This window comes from Fusarium oxysporum, chromosome III, assembly GCF_013085055.1.
Source record: "Fusarium oxysporum Fo47 chromosome III, complete sequence".
Taxonomy (NCBI): Eukaryota; Fungi; Ascomycota; class Sordariomycetes; order Hypocreales; family Nectriaceae; genus Fusarium; species Fusarium oxysporum.
Window position 1 is genome coordinate 929321 of NC_072842.1, and position 17284 is coordinate 946604.

The 17284-nt window shown below is 47.2% G+C and overlaps 8 protein-coding genes across 8 annotated transcripts; 6 read left to right on the plus strand and 2 right to left on the minus strand.

Moving 5' to 3' along the window:
* Positions 1-91: 91 nt before the first annotated feature.
* Positions 92-1774, plus strand: FOBCDRAFT_237722 (thiamine diphosphate-binding protein; the record flags this gene model as incomplete). Its single annotated transcript, XM_031175522.3, has 2 exons — positions 92-1514; positions 1575-1774. The coding sequence occupies 2 exons, from the start codon at positions 92-94 to the stop codon at positions 1772-1774; spliced, it is 1623 nt and encodes a 540-aa protein (XP_031046655.3).
* A 669-nt stretch (positions 1775-2443) lies between these two features.
* FOBCDRAFT_198218 (uncharacterized protein) lies at positions 2444-2830 on the plus strand (the record flags this gene model as incomplete). Its single annotated transcript, XM_059608910.1, has 1 exon — positions 2444-2830. The coding sequence occupies one exon, from the start codon at positions 2444-2446 to the stop codon at positions 2828-2830; it is 387 nt and encodes a 128-aa protein (XP_059466914.1).
* Positions 2831-4098: 1268 nt separating this feature from the next.
* Positions 4099-6458, plus strand: FOBCDRAFT_248635 (P-loop containing nucleoside triphosphate hydrolase protein; the record flags this gene model as incomplete). Its single annotated transcript, XM_059610862.1, has 5 exons — positions 4099-5041; positions 5238-5303; positions 5490-5693; positions 5744-5809; positions 5871-6458. The coding sequence occupies 5 exons, from the start codon at positions 4099-4101 to the stop codon at positions 6419-6421; spliced, it is 1830 nt and encodes a 609-aa protein (XP_059464384.1). The 3' UTR covers positions 6422-6458.
* A 345-nt stretch (positions 6459-6803) lies between these two features.
* Positions 6804-7732, minus strand: FOBCDRAFT_198220 (uncharacterized protein; the record flags this gene model as incomplete). The annotated part of the gene is made up of 3 exons (XM_059608911.1): positions 6804-6818; positions 6848-6988; positions 7052-7732. 3 exons carry the CDS (start codon positions 7730-7732, stop codon positions 6804-6806), a joined length of 837 nt encoding a protein of 278 aa, XP_059464385.1.
* A 1513-nt stretch (positions 7733-9245) lies between these two features.
* Positions 9246-11536, plus strand: FOBCDRAFT_237725 (PhoD-like phosphatase-domain-containing protein; the record flags this gene model as incomplete). Its single annotated transcript, XM_031175530.2, has 9 exons — positions 9246-9704; positions 9759-9918; positions 9972-10138; positions 10199-10268; positions 10314-10455; positions 10507-10825; positions 10876-10971; positions 11019-11265; positions 11316-11536. 9 exons carry the CDS (start codon positions 9246-9248, stop codon positions 11534-11536), a joined length of 1881 nt encoding a protein of 626 aa, XP_031046663.2.
* A 13-nt stretch (positions 11537-11549) lies between these two features.
* Positions 11550-13577, minus strand: FOBCDRAFT_178232 (Tubulin/FtsZ, GTPase domain-containing protein). The gene is made up of 7 exons (XM_031175531.3): positions 13394-13577; positions 13304-13327; positions 13217-13242; positions 13123-13164; positions 13011-13065; positions 12163-12953; positions 11550-12108 (listed from the first exon to the last, which is right to left on the minus strand). Exons 1-7 carry the CDS (start codon positions 13403-13405, stop codon positions 11712-11714), a joined length of 1347 nt encoding a protein of 448 aa, XP_031046664.3. The 5' UTR covers positions 13406-13577; the 3' UTR covers positions 11550-11711.
* Positions 13578-14507: 930 nt separating this feature from the next.
* FOBCDRAFT_258055 (uncharacterized protein) lies at positions 14508-15843 on the plus strand. Its single transcript, XM_031175532.3, has 2 exons — positions 14508-15243; positions 15293-15843. The coding sequence occupies exons 1-2, from the start codon at positions 14584-14586 to the stop codon at positions 15764-15766; spliced, it is 1134 nt and encodes a 377-aa protein (XP_031046665.2). The 5' UTR covers positions 14508-14583; the 3' UTR covers positions 15767-15843.
* A 342-nt stretch (positions 15844-16185) lies between these two features.
* Positions 16186-16901, plus strand: FOBCDRAFT_198224 (uncharacterized protein; the record flags this gene model as incomplete). The annotated part of the gene is made up of 2 exons (XM_054703715.2): positions 16186-16716; positions 16884-16901. 2 exons carry the CDS (start codon positions 16186-16188, stop codon positions 16899-16901), a joined length of 549 nt encoding a protein of 182 aa, XP_054559690.2.
* Between the last annotated feature and the right edge of the window lie 383 nt (positions 16902-17284).

Consider the following 17284-nt stretch of genomic DNA (forward strand, 5'->3'; position numbering starts at 1 on the left):
TGACAGAAGAGCAGCAGGCAGGTATATAACCCCGAGTCTGCATCTCTACCCCAAGACACTTCACCACCTCACGAACCCCTCTCCATCCACCATGCAGACCTACGCCGACGCCATCGTCCAGTCCCTGTCCTCCGTTGGATGTGACAAAGCTTTCGGTATCTCCGGGGGCAACATATATCACATCTGGAAAGCCCTACATCACTCAGACATCGCAGTCTACCACTGTCGCCATCAATCCGGCGCTGCGTTTGCCGCAGCAGAGTATTCTATACAGACTGGCAAGGTGGCTGCTGTTTTCGTAACGAGTGGCCCAGGAATCACCAATGCCATCACTGGACTCCGCTGTGCTCGTGCAGATGGAGCCCGAATCATCTTTATTGCGGGCTTGACGGGCGAGGAGATTGATCGAACTGGTCGTCGAGTTGTCCAGGAGACTACTCCAAAAGATGTGGAGGCGCTGACTGGACCAACTGTGGATAGTGCACTCAGCTGCTATGAGATCATCAGGGGTGAGCTGAATGTAGGGCGACTACAACAAACCTTAACGCGGATTCAGCGTGATCCACTTGGGGGGGTATTAGGTGTTTTCTTGACTGCCGCCAGAAGCAAATCACTCATATCACCTCTGCAAAGTCCGAGACTCGAACTTCACGAACAAATCCCAGTCCCCTCTTTATCCGCAGAAACGCTTGCTGTCTGCCGGGAAGTTGCTGGGAAACTTAAAATCATGGGCTTTGTTCTCTGGATCGGTTACGGCTGCCGTAGTGCCTCCCTTCTTGTCAAACAGCTTGCGGAACGATACGACCTCCCTGTTCTTGCTACACCTCGCGCGAAGGGTATATTCCCGGAGAATCATCTCTTGTATTTCGGCACAACTGGTTTGGGAGCATCATTTCGCCCCACGATAATAGCTGACCCGCCTAAAGGGGTACTTCTTCTTGGATCTAAGGCAGCTGAGCTGAGCTCTATGTTTATTCAGGAGGAATGGGTCAATACCGACTTTTACTGTGTTGACTTGGAAACTTCAGAGGTCAAACGAAATATGCCCAAGCGTTCGACTTTTATTGAAGCTGAGATCAGCCTCTTTCTTAGAGCCGTGCTGGAGGTTGAGAGGCCTGGGGACAGGATTGCGTATCCATTCATACCAGATGCTATTATCCAACCGGTTCTAGCTGCATCAGAAGGACAGATTCACCCAGTGACAGTCATGTCGGTTGTTCAAGATGTTGCCATCAATCGAAATGGATGCTTGATTATCGCCGATGCCGGAAACAGTTTCTGCTGGACAGCCCATTACCTGAAATTCCCCAAACCTGGGCTCTATCGATCAAACCTGGATTCCTATCCCGTGGGCCATGCTGTCTGCGGCGTTGTCGGCATGGGCCTTACGGACAAACACGCAGTGGCCATTGTTGGTGACGGAGCAATGTTGATGCAGTCAGAGGTGAGCACCGCTGTTAAATATAGATCGAAAGCCATCTGGCTAGTCATGAATGACAGCCGGTATGGCAGTTGTGATTAAGTGCCTCGGATGTCGGGAGATATTCCGCCTCCATGTGGCATCCCTTATACAGATTTTGCGTTATTGGCACGAGCTGTTGGATGTGAGGGATGTACAGTCGCAAAGGGGGAGGAGCTGCGAGAAGCACTTCAGGAAGCGATGGTGAGAAATGGACCTACTGTTATCAATGTTATCATCGATCCTTCAGCTGTGGCACCGCCCGAAGCTCGAGGACCATCGCTCACCAGTGAGAACGCCACATGTTCAAAATAGTAGCAGATCAAAGCCTCGCAGCCTTAATAGTCCACATTCAATTTACTCAGACAAAGACTCGAATAAAGCACATGAAATACAAGCAAATTTCGATATGATGGATTCTTCTTTCTCTGAAGGCAATATATATAAAGATATTTGAAATAAAGAAATAAATCCATTGCTGTACGTACATAATTGCCTCACTAAGAAGCTTAGCAAAGAAGCGACGATGCTAGTCTTTGAGCCATTGGAACATGATCGCACATAATATACTAGACTAGTGAACAAAAATCGAGAATGCAGGCTAGTTTGAACTATAAATACTCAAACTACTTCTTATGCTCAAGCAACATCTCTTAGCAAATGCCAACAGTCTAGCCACTATCACCAACATTACACACAACCAACACCAAACAGTCACCCGACATAGATGAAAACCACCGCTCACGCCTTGAAGCTTCACTTTACTGTTCAATTCTAATTATAAGCTGTCCGCCTCATAAGCATTGCCCTAAGCCCCGTTTTAAACTCACCCGCTCCGTCATCGAGAAAACCCTCGCCCTGCTGGACCCCGAAGATTTCTTGAGCCAGGCCCTCCGACATTACCAGAATTACCTTCAGCATAAGTAACTACGTAAGCACGAAGTGCTACTACATTATGAGATAAATACACGGCCAGATGACGATATGAATGAGTTTTTGACCAAGAACAACTGGCCCCGGTATACGGCTGGGAACTGGCTGGAAGAGCTGTCAGGGACCAGTGGCGAGCAAGCGATGGAATCTCCATCTACGGACGACCATGGATCTGAAAAACAATTAAAAACTGAGATTGAAATGACTACTGGCATGGATATAGATTTACCTGAGCCAGAAACCTATCAGATCTCATACGTTGAGTCGTTCAGCCAGACAAGAAGTGAACCTCAGGATCCGACGCAGGCAGCCCGGAAACGTCGTTTAGGCGATGACTATGATACTGATGAAAGTTCCAGACAAGGGTATAAGCGGGTGAGAGTCTCACAGGAGTCACATAAGCGAGGGATAAAGAGTGGATTCTCAGCTGTCAGTTAGCAGGAGGATGGGTAAATATCAGATGAAATCGGAGTACCTAGTCTGAAATGAAAAAGCAGAGACTTTTGTTTTTGTATTACTGGATCATATATAAGTGTAAATATTACTGGGTCTTTATACGTTTCTTGAGTGTGATGTTGATATTTGTATTATCAAGACTTGAAAAGTTTATCGGTAGGAGTGAAAGAAATCTTACAAATTCTAGTAACTCAACTCTTTCCGGGATATACGATTACTTATAGCAAATCTATTGCCAGGACACAATGGGGTTCAGGACAAGTAGAATTTCTTATTACTTTTCTGCCTAGAGGGATAATACTCACAAGATTGCAACGCCACGCTGGATACACTGACAAAACCAGGGGTCAGCTTTGATCAGGCAGCATTTTTCAGACCTGGACAGACTGGTCATGCTCGGCTTGGTAATCTCAGTTCATTGAGTAAAAAGTAGTGAGTCAGCCTTATTCATGATACGGAAGAACAGGGTACCAGCATCTGTGATCCCTGACGATGATCAATCCAAAAAGCAGACACTTTTTAGGATTGATTCCGCCCCTAAGCCATTTCTGGATGTTCTACAGCATGGCTTCCTCTCCCTTGCATTTCTCGGGAGGTCCGGAAAGCCTCAAATAGCTGTTTATGGCATACGATGTGTCCAAACCTTAGCTTATGCAACAGTGCGGCAATGCAGGCCTAACAGCAGACAACCAAGAGATTGAGGCCTGCGCTCCATCATTTGATAATGTGATATACTATGTACAAGAATGAGTCTACAATCCGAGCTGAACAAACCTTACACTCCTTTTTTGATAGGACGACATGAGCGGGGCCATGAAATGATCAGATATGATGGCTTGGCCAGCTTTAAATGACGCTTCTTTATTGGGTCATGATTGGCATCCTTCTTTGGGCACCTGCAGATCGCCAATCAGCTGTTGGGCTCCAAGCTGCCTTTCAGCTGCCTTTGTTTCTATGAGGCGTATACACGCATATTCAATCCCAGGTCATATCACTTACCTGCAGGAAGGATAGCCAGTTTATCGCTTTATTGAGACAAGTCTTCACATGCTGGTGCGTAGTGCGCTCTTCTTGCTCTTGGGTCGTTACTAGAAGGAACTTTATACCGTGTGTTAAAACTAAACGTCAACGGCTGATCTTATCATTCGGTATGAACAGTCAGAACTCACTGGATCCTAGTTGACCAACTACTTTCATCAAGAGAAGTTCTGATACTAGTTCTTTTTCGATCCTATCGTGAGCCAACAAACATGGGCAGTCCTTGGTTTACGCGCTCAGATGAGCATAATCCAAAGAACCAAGATCATCAAAACAACTCGGGTAACCCGGTAGAGGTGGGCATGGCCGCTGAGACTAAAGATATTTACCGGAAGAGCAGCTGGGACCCCTGGCAGGAGTGGACGGAGGAAGAAATCGGAGTTGATGGAAGATCATCCCAAGCTTCAGCCAAATACGCACTCATTGTCCGCCGCGAGAAGGAACATGGTGAAATTGATGAATCAGTCCTATCGCTACATTCTATCACAGTGCAGAGCCCACTGCTCAAAAAGATTCTCGGTCCGGTTTTCAAGGGCTACAAGGGCATCAAACCCAACCTCAAGAAACTCGAGTTTCATGCGCCTTTTCGAGAGTTCTTCTATAGATGGGATGAGTTTACTCAAGCCGACCCAAGGAACGATTCCGCTGATTCCTCCGAGGAGTGTTCGCATTACAAACTTCTGGCAGATATCATACGTGCCGAGATCAAGCCGCGTATTGAGCAAGCCTCGGATCTTTTGAACAACGGCGTTATATCTTTTGATTATGTGTGGACGCTCTTTGAGCCTGATATCGAAGTCTACACCACGGTCGAAGGCCGCGATAGACTGTTTAGGTTGAGCAGCAGTAATTATTCCAAGGCGCCAGATGGAACAGTGGCATACGTGCTTTGTGCCCGCTTCATCGACACCGATGGGGACATCTTCGGGTACACAGAAACAACCTTGAACATATTGCCTTTTGAGAACGTCAAGCCAATTTTGGAGCTAGAAGTTATCCCGGCACGTCTATGCCCCCACTTGGATGAAGTCAAGGATCGACTCGTACAACGTGGTCGAGTATTTGAGAGCTTGAAAGGCATCCACCACAGGACGTATTCTGGTATGTACAGTCTGTCTAGTACAGCCTCGGGTATTCCAAAGCAGCGACACGTAAGTCAGAGACGCCTTCAATTACATTTCTGGTCTTCTAACAGCTGTGTAGGTGACAAACGAGCGGATCATCATCGACTGCAGAACATTCTTATGGTTCAATTGCAGTACATCTGGTCCACTTCAGCCACTTGAGGCTCCAAAGAGCTTTACGTTTCGTAGTAATGATCTATACCATGATAAATTGGTTGATTCCCTAGCTCATAGGTCTCTACCAGCAAAACCATGCGCCACAATAGTTTCGAGAAATGGCTCACAAAACTCAAGTACGTATTCTAATCTCGGGACTTCTTAAAGGTCTCTTGCTCCAGGGTTTAGAGACTTGGCTAGGTTGATCAACAGATGTTAATCGTCTCAGAAGATATATCCAATAATGTACTCTCCGAAAGCCAGTATGCGCTATGTACGAACGTCGTTAAAGGGTTTTGCCTGAAAACTAAAGAATGGGGTAGGTTGGCTCAAGGCCCTTACCAAAGGCAAGTTTCTTACTACCAACCTAGGACTATTCGACATTGAGCTCATCAAAGACGTGTTATGGAGCTCAACAGCCTTTGATCAGCTAGTGCTGCCGCACGATTACAAACGAATTATTCAGGCATTTGTTGGTGCTCAAATGTCTGGCTTGGACAATTTTGACGATGTAATCAAAGGCAAAGGTAATGCTAGCAAGATGAAATGAAGATCGAATTTGACCAATCCAATGCAGGACGAGGAATCATTATGCTTCTAAGCGGAGAGCCGGGAACTGGGAAAACACTCACAGCAGAGTCTGGTAATTACCGCGATGCCCTGAAAGTTGTCTACATGTTGCTAATTTCGTCTCTTCCTTTCAGTTTCCGAGATCATGCAAAAGCCCCTCTATAACATGAGTGCTGCCGAGTTGGGGGATGTTGCCCAAGAGGTTGAGCAGAAGCTAGACTGTGCTCTCGAGCTCTCAACAAGATGGGGAGCAGTCCTTCTCCTCGATGAGTGCGACGTCTTTCTCCAACGTCGAACTACCTCAGATATCAAAAGAAACAAACTCGTCTCGATTTTCCTTAGACTCCTCGAATACTTTGAGGGCGTCATGTTTTTGACAACTAATCGAGTCTCGGCATTCGACCCGGCGTTTGAGTCTCGAATTCATCTCACTATTCATTATCCCAATCTGGACTACACTAGCAGACTGCATATCTGGAGGACATTTGTTAATATTGGCACCGATTGGAATAGTCTTTCTGAAGATGAGCTGGATGAATTGGCCGGTGTCGAGCTCAATGGGAGACAGATCAAGAATGTGGTCAAGACGGCAAGACTTCTTGCAACGCACGAAAGGACTCAGCTGGCTATGGGCCATATCAGCACGGTTCTGAGGATCAAGAAAGGGCTAGCAGGAGGGTCATGATATGGAAGCTTGTGAGATACCAGAAATGCCTTTTCCAATCAAAAAGAAAGAAACAGATCCAATATTTTGATCAACTGCGACGCATTTCGATCTACGTCCGCTAGAGTACACCTGGCGTGCCGTGCCTGGTGTTATCAAACCCTTTTGTCTTCCGTCTTTCAAGTTGATCCGTTTGTAGTTCCAAGTCAGTACCCCCATGCAACTGCAAGAAAAACTCACGAGGATAAGGTCAACGATCGGACACAGCGATCTTTCTCTATAAGTGCACCCTTTGTCATTGATACTATGGTATACAGGGCCCTTCAGAGCCCCTTCAATCCATCGCCACAGCCGCCGATCTCCAATAAACCCCGGGTTCATTTCAGACATTACTGTTAGCTTCCTAGCCACAGCCAACCTGTCCAATTTGTTTCCAGAGAAAACGACCTTCTCTCGTTCTTTCACTTCATCGTCTGTCAGGTCATCTTCCCTCAGTTTGGAGAGAAGTTGCTTGTTACTTGGAGTCATAGCCCGCTGATGAAACAGCCAACCATAATCTCTTGAGTTCGGTGGATTTTCAACTCCGGTCTTATAAACAAGATTATACAATCTTTGGAACAGGGGAAGATCCTGACCGGACAGAAGACGTACCACGCGAGAAAAACACCACATCATCTCAGCTCTCTCCCACATATCTCGGCTGACGTTTGGGGATTCTTGAGAAAAGCCGGCCTGAAAAGTAGCAGTGAGAGCTACTGAAGGTAGCTTCGAAGAGCTTGCCAGTCCTGGAGTCGCTAACAACTCAGTCACGGGACCTGCTGTAGCAGAACCCCAATCAATAATGCTTGTGATATTTAGATCTTCATCGACAAATATATTTCCAGTATGAAGGTCAGGGTGTGATATGGTGAAAGCAGTCGAATCAGATGACAGTCGTGGCACCATTTCCTCTAGTAGCTGACCTGCGATGCAGTAGTCCAGTCGATTCTTGCTACCCTCGAGTTTATCGCAGACGCCTATGAAGTCGCCCCTTCTATCCGTAGCTGCTCTAAAGCTATCCCATGTCGGATAATCAGCTGGTTTTGGCAGTGGCGAGAAGAATAGGTAAGGCGTTAGTGGGAGTTCCTCTGCATGAGAGGTAAGTGCTGATATTAAAGACTGAAGGTAGGAACTTTCTTCAGCAAAGGGACCTTGTTCTATATCCGTCTCAAGAGCGTCCCTTGATTGCCAGGTGAGAACAGGGGAGAGACATTCACCAACTGAAAAGCAACCGTTATCGTCTTCAAACAGCGTTTCAATCTTATTAAAGGGGGCCTGTGAGACATGAGACATGATGGTACCAAGCTGATCCACTATTCTTTCGCGGTCTGATTCTGAAAGTGGCAGCTGTAATACGGTGTGTTTGATATTCGGGGGCTGGACTGAAGGCTCGGTCCAGCGGTAATCTGATAAAGGACGGCCAGAAGCTTTGCTCTGAAGAATATATGGTATCCCGATATCGTTCTCGTGAGTGCCACTGCATTTTATATCATTATGAAAATTCTATTTATCAGGCTTGGGTTTATCTTACCTATATGAGTAGACTTTCGAAACGGGAATTTGACAATGTGTTGCCAGGTACCTCAAAGTACTCGCTTCACTAACGAGTATCTTGGAGGCGGTTTCATCCGAAAACGTACAGGTATCGTAGCGCGATGAGCGAAACGCCCATTCAACCCCATCATCGAAGGTGAGGAATATAACCCAGTTCAAGCTACCACTCTTGGGGGCCTTGGACTCATCGCAGGTACATGATCGACCTCGAAGTTTCTCTGCAAGCAGCAGGAGTGCTTTGAGGTTGAATTTGGCCCATCGAAATATTTAGACCGGGGCGGCTGTTTAGTCATTTTCTCTGACCCAGAAATATGGACGATTCTTTGTTGTTGGAGGAGAGGAAATGGAAACTTGGGAGAGTCATGTTCATGCTGGGATATGATAGATGCAGTGGTCACGTGGTATGCTAAAAATAGAGAGGAACAAATATCATGGTGGTTAATCGCAGGACTGCCACCCAATAGCAGCTTCGGGTTCATAAGGTGTAAGATAAAGCATATTTGTTTCCCCTTACAATTATTTCAGCATAATACATAATATATGTCGTGAGAAACACCAAGGTTTTGTTAAACCAGGTTGCGTATCTGATGCAAGCCACATAAGTGAATGAGCTATAGCCCAAATTGCCTAAGCCCCCAACTCTGAACAGACAAGCCTGCCTTTGTTTCGGAGAAATACATACAGACACATAGAAATTGCCTCAAATAGGTAGGTAATTAAATGTCCAGAAGCTTGACATCATCACATTAACACTCGCTAGGTCGTTTTGCCGTTATAGTCTCCACTCCTCGATCTCGATAGTAGCAGCTCCAATCAGGACTACACAAAACCTCATCAATGCAACCAGAACGACCAATGAAATACACAAACGACACCACGCTGTCGAATTACACCAACACCAAGATAAAAACTTCCGAACCTCCACGTGGATTGCAACCAACGTTAGCATTCGATGCTTACAATCCTTATCTTTCCTACTGGTCACTCAACGACGTCACATCGCTACCTCTTTGGTTGACCGTGACACCAGGACCCAGTTACACCAAACCAGGGCCACAAGAGCGGTGATGCAATAGACAGGACGGAAACGTGTACAGGCCTGGCCAGTTTGTTGGCTACCGGCATCTCGGCGGCAACATGGACGATAACGGAGGCGGGGTTGGGATGAAGCTCGTTACAAGCTTAAAAAGAGACATATAACGCAGGATAAGCTTGTTTTTTGTCTCTATCAAGGGCTTTTTTCGTAGTCAACATGAGGTCTGCTGTGATTCTCTATGCTTGTGGCCTTCTGGCTACAGCGGTGACGGCTGAGTTCGACGGCAACTTGAACTACGCCAGTCCATCTCGTCGTCATGCTCGTCTTGGAATCGATGTTCCGTTGGTCAAGCGTCGATCTCTGAAGCGTGGTAACACTCCTTATGATCCTTCTCAGCTCAACTTTACCCACGGAGTAGCCTCCGGAGATCCTTGGCCTCAGAGTGTTGTACTCTGGACCCGTGTTGCCCCTTCTACTCAGTCAGACGAGAGTGAGAAGGTTGTGAACGGCACCGCGGGACATTACAGCCATGAGACTGAGAAGTACATCAAGGCTGATCCTCATCCTATCTGTGTGGAGTGGAAGGTTTATGAGTCCAAGTCTGCTTCTAGAGATGGGAAGACGGCCGCCAGTGGACGAGCTTATACTACCTCTGATATCGACTACACTGTGAAGGTGGGCAAGGTCTTTTGAAATAGAGACTGATATATCTTGACTGACAACTTCTAGGTCGAAGCTGATGGCTTGAAACCACTTACCACTTACTACTACCAGTTCAAGGTCTGTGACTCGGATGTCAAGAGTCCTGTTGGCCGCACCAAGACTGCTCCTACCGCCAACGATGACGTCTCTGATCTGAGCTTCGCCGTGTTCTCTTGCAGTAACTATCGTAAGCCCACTTCTCCCTTTGGTAAAGTTGGGAGCTAAAGCTAATCGTCACAGCTAACGGCTATTTTAACGCTTATGGCAACGCTGCCAGAAAGGATGAGCACGACTATGTTATCCATCTGGGAGATTATATCTATGAGTATGGAGCCAACGGCAGCCGGGCCAGTCAGCCTTCTACTGAGATCTTTACCCTTCACGACTATCGAACTCGCCATGGACAAGTTAGTCACCCCACGACATGATTCTTTCAAGAAAAGTTACTTACCTGAATATCTCACTAGTACCGCACAGATCCCGATCTTCAGCTTCTGTCACAGAACTTTGCTTGGATCCCTACTTGGGATGATCACGGTAAGTCCCGCGGGTATATCCCTAGATTTGTCTGACGGTTGGTAGAGTTCGCCAACAACGGTTACAGAGATGGATTCTCTGGTCTTAACAATACTGAAGAGTCCTTCTTGAAGGAGGGCCGCAAGGTCACCGTTGACACTCGAAAGGTTAACGCTGTCCGAGCTTACTTCGAGTGGATGCCCATCCGGTAACAATCAAATCTAACGCTACGCTCGGCTTTAGCTAACATCCAGATTAGCCAAACTGATCTTGACGACGGCCTTCGAGTCTGGCGTTCTTTCCAAATGGGCAAGCTCCTGGATCTTATCATCCTCGACACCCGAAACTACGACCGCAGCATCACCAGCCTCGACTGGAACGACAACTACATCGACATGATCCGAGATGATCCCAGCCGCACTCTCATGGGAGGTCGTCAGGAGAACTGGTTCTATCGATCTCTTAGTAAGTCTAAGGACCGAGGTGCTGCCTGGAGAATCGTTGGCAACCAGATTATCTTCTCGCGTATCACTGAGGACTGGGGTAACGGCGAAGTTCTTCCTGGTGATAACTGGAGTGTAAGTGAATGACGTGCTTTTGGTTTTGTTCCAAGTACTGACCTTTGAAGGGCTATGTCGCCAACCGAAACCGAACTCTTGAGCATCTGTACGACAACGATATTGGAAACAACATCTTCCTTGCTGGAGACAGCCACCAGAACTGGGTATGTATCATTTCCAACCTCATCTCAACTCAACTGATGTATGACAGGTCTCGGATCTCGTTTGGCTTGGAACCAAGGAATATGACAACAAAACCGGTGCTGGAAGTATTGGTGTCGAGTTCGCCGGAACAGCTGTCAGCTCTAACGGTGTTGGTGGCCCTATCGAGCCTGCAGCCGGCAAAGCTGCTCGTGCTAGAGTCCAGAAGAACCCTGAGCTTCAGTGGCAAGAGGGTTACTACCGAGGATACTTCATTCTGGATGTAAATGCTAAGCAGGTCTCTTCTCGATTCTATGGTAAGATTCAAACGCCTGATCACTCCAATGGGTCTCACTAACACATTCAGGCTCTCCTTCTGTTGCCTCTCGCAACTCCTGGGATATTCCCCTGGCTAACTTCACCGTCGTTTCTGGTGACAACCACTTGAAGCGTCCTGTTGCTGGTGGTCGTGCTGAATCCGGCGCTCTTCGATACGGAGAGGTCAAGCACACAAATCTCACTCTGAACACTGAGACTGGCGAGTGGAAGAACGTTGGCTTTGACACCATGTACGTCAAGCATGATTAAGGGATTCCAAAAATAAAAAGGACCATATAATTATGAATCGGCTATAAACAAAGCCTAATAAACCAATTTCAGTTTTGAATGCTATATATGAACTAGAAGGGGATGAAGCATTTTGGGGGTAATAAAGAAATAATAAGCCAAATAGTTTATCATCTTAACCAGCTCTCCAATCCCTCTAGCCCTCATACTCCTCAGGCTCACCCTCACCCTCGTACTCCTCAACCTCGTCGTCGATCTCAGCATCCTGGTACTGCTGGTACTCGCTGACCAAGTCGTGCAAGTTGGACTGAGCCTCGGTGAATTCCATCTCGTCCATACCCTCGCTGGTGTACCAATGCAAGAAGGCCTTGCGACGGAACATGGCGGAGAATTGGTCGTCGACGCGCTTGAAGATCTCCTGGATGGCGGTGGAGTTTCCGACGAATGTGGCGGCCATGGGGAGACCTCTGGGGGGAACAGAGCAAACGGAGGTTTGCACGTTGTTGGGGATCCAGTCGACGAAATACTCTGAGTTCTTGGTTTGCACCTTGAGCATCTGGTCTTCGATCTCCTTTGTCGACAGCTTACCGCGGCTACTCTCACGTTAGTCCATCCCATCTCATGCATCTTCTCAAATCAAAACTTACAAAATCGCGGAACAAGTGAGGTATCGACCGTTGCGGAAATCAGCAGCAGCCATAACGTTCTTGTTATCGAAAATCTGCTGAGCCAGACTGGGCACGGTAAGATGTTGGAAGCCCTGCATCTTGCGACCAGTCAAAGGCGCAAATCCAACCATGAAGAAGTGAAGTCGAGGGAACGGAATCATGTTGACGGCCAACTTGCGCAGATCGGAGTTGAGCTGACCGGGGAATCGGAAACATGTTGTCACGCCGGCCATAACTGTCGAGATCAGGTAGTTAAGATCGGCATAAGAAGGATCAGCGATCTTCAAGGTCTTCTCGTAAATGTCGTACAAAGCCTCGTTATCGATACAGAAGGTCTCATCGGAGTTCTCGACAAGCTGGTTCAATGACAAAGTGGCGTTGTATGGTTCGACAACGGTATCAGAAACCTTGGGTGAAGGCATAACAGAAAAAGTAGCCATCATACGATCGGGAAACTCCTCACGGATTTTCGACAGAAGAAGCGTTCCCATACCGGAACCGGTACCACCGCCCAGAGAGTGGGTGAGCTGGAAACCCTGAAGATGGTCGCAGTTCTCAACCTCGTGTCGCACAACATCGATGGCCTCCTCAACGAGCTCAGCACCTTCGGTGTAATGACCCTTGGCCCAGTTGTTACCAGCGCTGGCATTTCCGGCGACGAAGTTGTCGGGGCGGAAAAGCTGGCCTAGAGGACCGGCGCGGATGGCATCCTGAGGACCGGGCTCAAGATCCACAAGGACCGCGCGGGGCACGTACTTATCCTTTGTGGCCTAAAGGGAGACGGTTAGTGAAAAAAAGACGGTGAGTGAGAGATTGGGGAGACGTGCCTCGGCGAAGTAAACGTCGATGCGCTCTCGCTGTTGGTCGTCGGTTCCGTTGTATCTTTGAGAAATTGTTAGATTGAGGCAAATAAGGGTCACCGACTCTTCATTCACTCACGAGCCGCTGCCGTCAACGCCATGCTCCCCAGAGACGGTTTGCCTGATAAACTGTCAGTCTCTACACTCAAATAATCGCCTGCAGTAATATTTACCAGAAACTGGAGCCGACTTGGTTGCCCTGCAATCATCAACTCAACACATGTCCCTCAAAGCAAAAAAATTGGTTGGGTGGCCCTTACACATTGGCCGACTTGAACGTGCACCTGTCAAACGGGGGTTAGCCTCAGTCAAACTCAAATCCGACAAGGGAAGAAAAATTCAAGTCTCACAATCTCACGCATTTTTGCTGACGTTTGCCTCTTACGCGTACGGTACGTTACGTGGTAAAGGGTTGAGGAGCTGACTTGAGGCTTTGCCAAAGGACGACGACTTTATTGACCAAGTGGTAAAAATGGTGCCTAAAAAGTAAAATGAGTGAGAATTCCGGTGCCTGGCGGTGAAAAGGCGGTAGCCTTGGTGTGGTCTGATTATGTACATAAATTGGCTGCCAAAATTTTGCTGATATGGAATAAGCTAATTTCAATGTGCCGGATAACTGAATAATTGTGCGCTGTCGTTTTTCTGAAAAGTGGTCTTTTCGTTGCTGTGGTTGCTCAGTCTTACAGCAGGGTTGCCGCTGAAGGGCAGCCGTATTTTCTGCGCTGTGGAGATTGATTGATAGGCGCTTAGGGGTTCCTTTGGTTCTAGGCTACCGTATTACGGGGGTACAGCGCATTCTGATGGGGGGTAAACATGGGGGGGTTTGTTCTGCTTTCAACGATAATTCGATATCAGGGCTGGCGGAATTTGTTGTTGTTATCTCGCTTCTCCTTTTGTGGCAAATTGGATTGTTGACCCCATGCAATTTAAGGTCCAAATTACGCCAACGCTCCAATGAGCTAGCTGCAATCAAGCCCCAGATATGTTGTCTCGAACTAATTCCCAACTAGCAGTGGGCATACGGTATAGATTTCACTAGTAAGATTATTTTTCAGGAGTATGCATAATCTATCCGTCTTTCAATTGTGCAAATAGGACAGATCACAGTCAGTGTCAGGTTTATTGGATGTCTAGGGTAGCCACTCAACATGATCAATTCGTTGTTTCACCATGTCAAAAACAGCATCATGATCCTCCCAATCCCATATCTGTTTTTCATCTTATTTTATTTTTCCTATTCTTGGCCATGCTGCTGTGATACTTTAACAGTCCAATATCAACAAATTGACTGCTAAGTGTTCCCTTTGAACAGTGCTCATGGACGATGCTCCAATGCACCATGGACGTTATCGGATACCAATACCCCGTCTTATGTGAAGATGCAGCAGACTTGGCAACGGAATCGTGCCGACTGGTCGAGGTTGAATGACAGCTGACAGTTTGAACTAACAAGTGCGGCTGAAAGCCCAACATAGCTTGGCTTAACCGCCACAATACCCATCTTCCAGTCTCACAAACCCCTCATCAACAACACATCAAAATGGCAGAATCAAAAGCTTGGGTATTCTCAGAGCGAGGTCTACCATGGGACGTCCTCAATCTTAGAAGTCAACCTATTCCAACTTTACCACCTCCTCTTCCCCTACCAAAGGACGTGCCGAACCCAGAAGAATGGATTGTTGTCAAAGTGGCCTTTGCAGGCTTGAATCCAGGTGCCATATTTCAGATGACTCTCGTTCCACCATTTATTCGAAAGCCAACTTGTGTTCCTGAGATGGACTTCTCAGGCACAGTGATCGATGTCTGGCATCATGACGATAAATCTGGATCAGCACAGTCGAAAAGATTCAATAAGGGTGACAAGGTTCTTGCTATGCTACCAGCTAGCCATACTCTGCCTACTGGAACAGGTGCCTTGGCTGAATATGTCAGGATTCCAGCTAGATATGCTGTGAAGAAACCAGAGGGCGTGAGCTTTGCCGATGGAGCTGGTTGCTTACTACCAGGCTTGACAGCACGACAACTTGTCAACGAATCAGGTGCAAAGACAGGGGATCGTGTTTTAGTCAATGCAGCAAGCGGTGGAATCGGCTCTCTGGTGGTGCAAATGCTTCGAAAGGTTGTAGGGCCTGGTGGATATATCGTTGGCATATGCAGCGGGACGAATGTCGAGTTGGTCAAAAGCCTTGGCGCTGATGAGGTGAGTTAAGCCCTGTTTGAAACGGAATGCCAATAAACTCACCTCACAGGTTATCGACTATACTCAGCATGACCCCCTTTCCAACCACCTCACTGAAAAGTTCTCTTCAAATCCCTTCAATACCATCATCGACACCCTAGGCCACCAAGCCCTATATCTCGCCTCACCATCCTATCTCGTAGTCGATGGCAACTATTCCTCCGTCGGCATCAAACCACCTACCTTCTTTGTCCCAGAGTTCCTCCGCGCTGTGCTGCAGATGAAGCTCAACGAATGGTGGCCAGTATCACCATGGCTCGGTGGTGTTGGACGAAGATGGCTGGGTACTTCCATGATGAGCCCTACGCTTGAGGACCGTCAAGCTGTGGCTGATATGTTGGGCCGTGGCGATATAAGACTGGTCAAAGATAGTATTTGGCCGTTTGAGGAGACCAAGGAAGCTTATAGGAAGCTGGGCGGACTTCATGCTAGGGGCAAGATTCTTGTGAAGGTAGATGACCAAGTTGGCGATGATGATTGTTAGATGTGATTAGTCCATAGGTTCTGATAGTAAACTCCGCTCTATGTCCCGTAATTCAATTCAAAATAACTAAGAATGTACATTGAAGTCATCTTTGAGATGTTGTTGTCTTTGTTGGTTAGTCACCTAGTAGCTGCTCTTTGGCTGCAAAAGACCACAGGTTTTCAACTGAGCAAAGAGGTATTTTATACACAAGGTTAGTATAGGAATAACGTGAAAATTGAATAAAAGTTTTACCAGAGGAGGAACTTGCTTACAATACTCTCAAGTATAAATCATTGCCTTGACTTCTAATCTTGATAACTCTGACTCCTGCTCATCAACACAGTATCTTTTGTATTTCACCCCTTTGAAGCGTTTATCCATCGATCTCATCCCTTGGCCTCTGAAACATAGTTAACGACTCACCGGTCTCCATCAGCATGCAATCCCCATCAATCAAACCTGTTCTCATCACCAGGAGTGACAAGTACCACTGCAGACCTCTATCTGTCAAGCTGACCGGTTCCTTCTCCAGCACAGAGTATATCTCTTCTTTGATAAATCCTGCTACAGTCTTCACAGTCCTGCCATACAAAGGGAGTGCCATCAAGTATTCTCGATCACAGTGTCCTGCCCCCAAAGAGCTCCCGGGTCTTCTCTTAAGCTGCGAGACCCTAGAGCAATGTCAGGAATTTCACTACAACAGTTCTCGGCGAGCAGTCATGCCCGTCACGGTTTGCTTGGAGAATAGTCTTAGTGTAGAGGCAGATACCTACGTCTTTCCTGTTGAGAGCATTGAAGAAGAATACTGGGATGATTGGGAGTTACGTGCGTATGTATCATCTGAGAGACCCTATTCCATGTCTTGCCCAGCATCAGAAGAGACGGTATCGGACATGTCAATCATCGCAGATGAAGATTTCACGGAGGACGACTCGGTGAGCGCAAATCTGCCCATTGAGGACCAAAAGGTGTGTATGCCTCTGTGAACTGTCGAGTTCTTTCATCTCATACTTCACGGAGAGCCCATCTGAAATGAGTATTGAATCACGATTTCGAGGCAACTAACATGAGTCCCGGGTGATATAACGGCTGACGCCGCCCTTTTGATCTACTTTGGCATCTGTGACATGTTTAGAGATGGCCCATTGGATAACTACTTACTGGCCATAACTACTTAGTGACCAGAATAAATGATGACTGCCTCTACCTTTTCACTTCAGAGCTCACCTCCTGGTACAAGATACTAGCACCTCCTTTGGATCGACCATGATATGTAATAATCCCCCGGAGAGTATATATATAAATTCGCCTCAGACACAAATCCCATCTTGTCGACAAACGGCGGTCAATATTGCCGCGGATCCTGGCCGGCTTTAGACCACGGCAATGGAGAAGTTATGGAGAACACCATAATAGTTACTCAAATCCTCGGAAGCTTGCAATCCTCATCCCGGTAATCAGATCCTTGGTCGGTGCCGCATCGGCTATCGATATCAAGGCTATGGTTACATAGACGAACTCATCGCAGGGAATAAG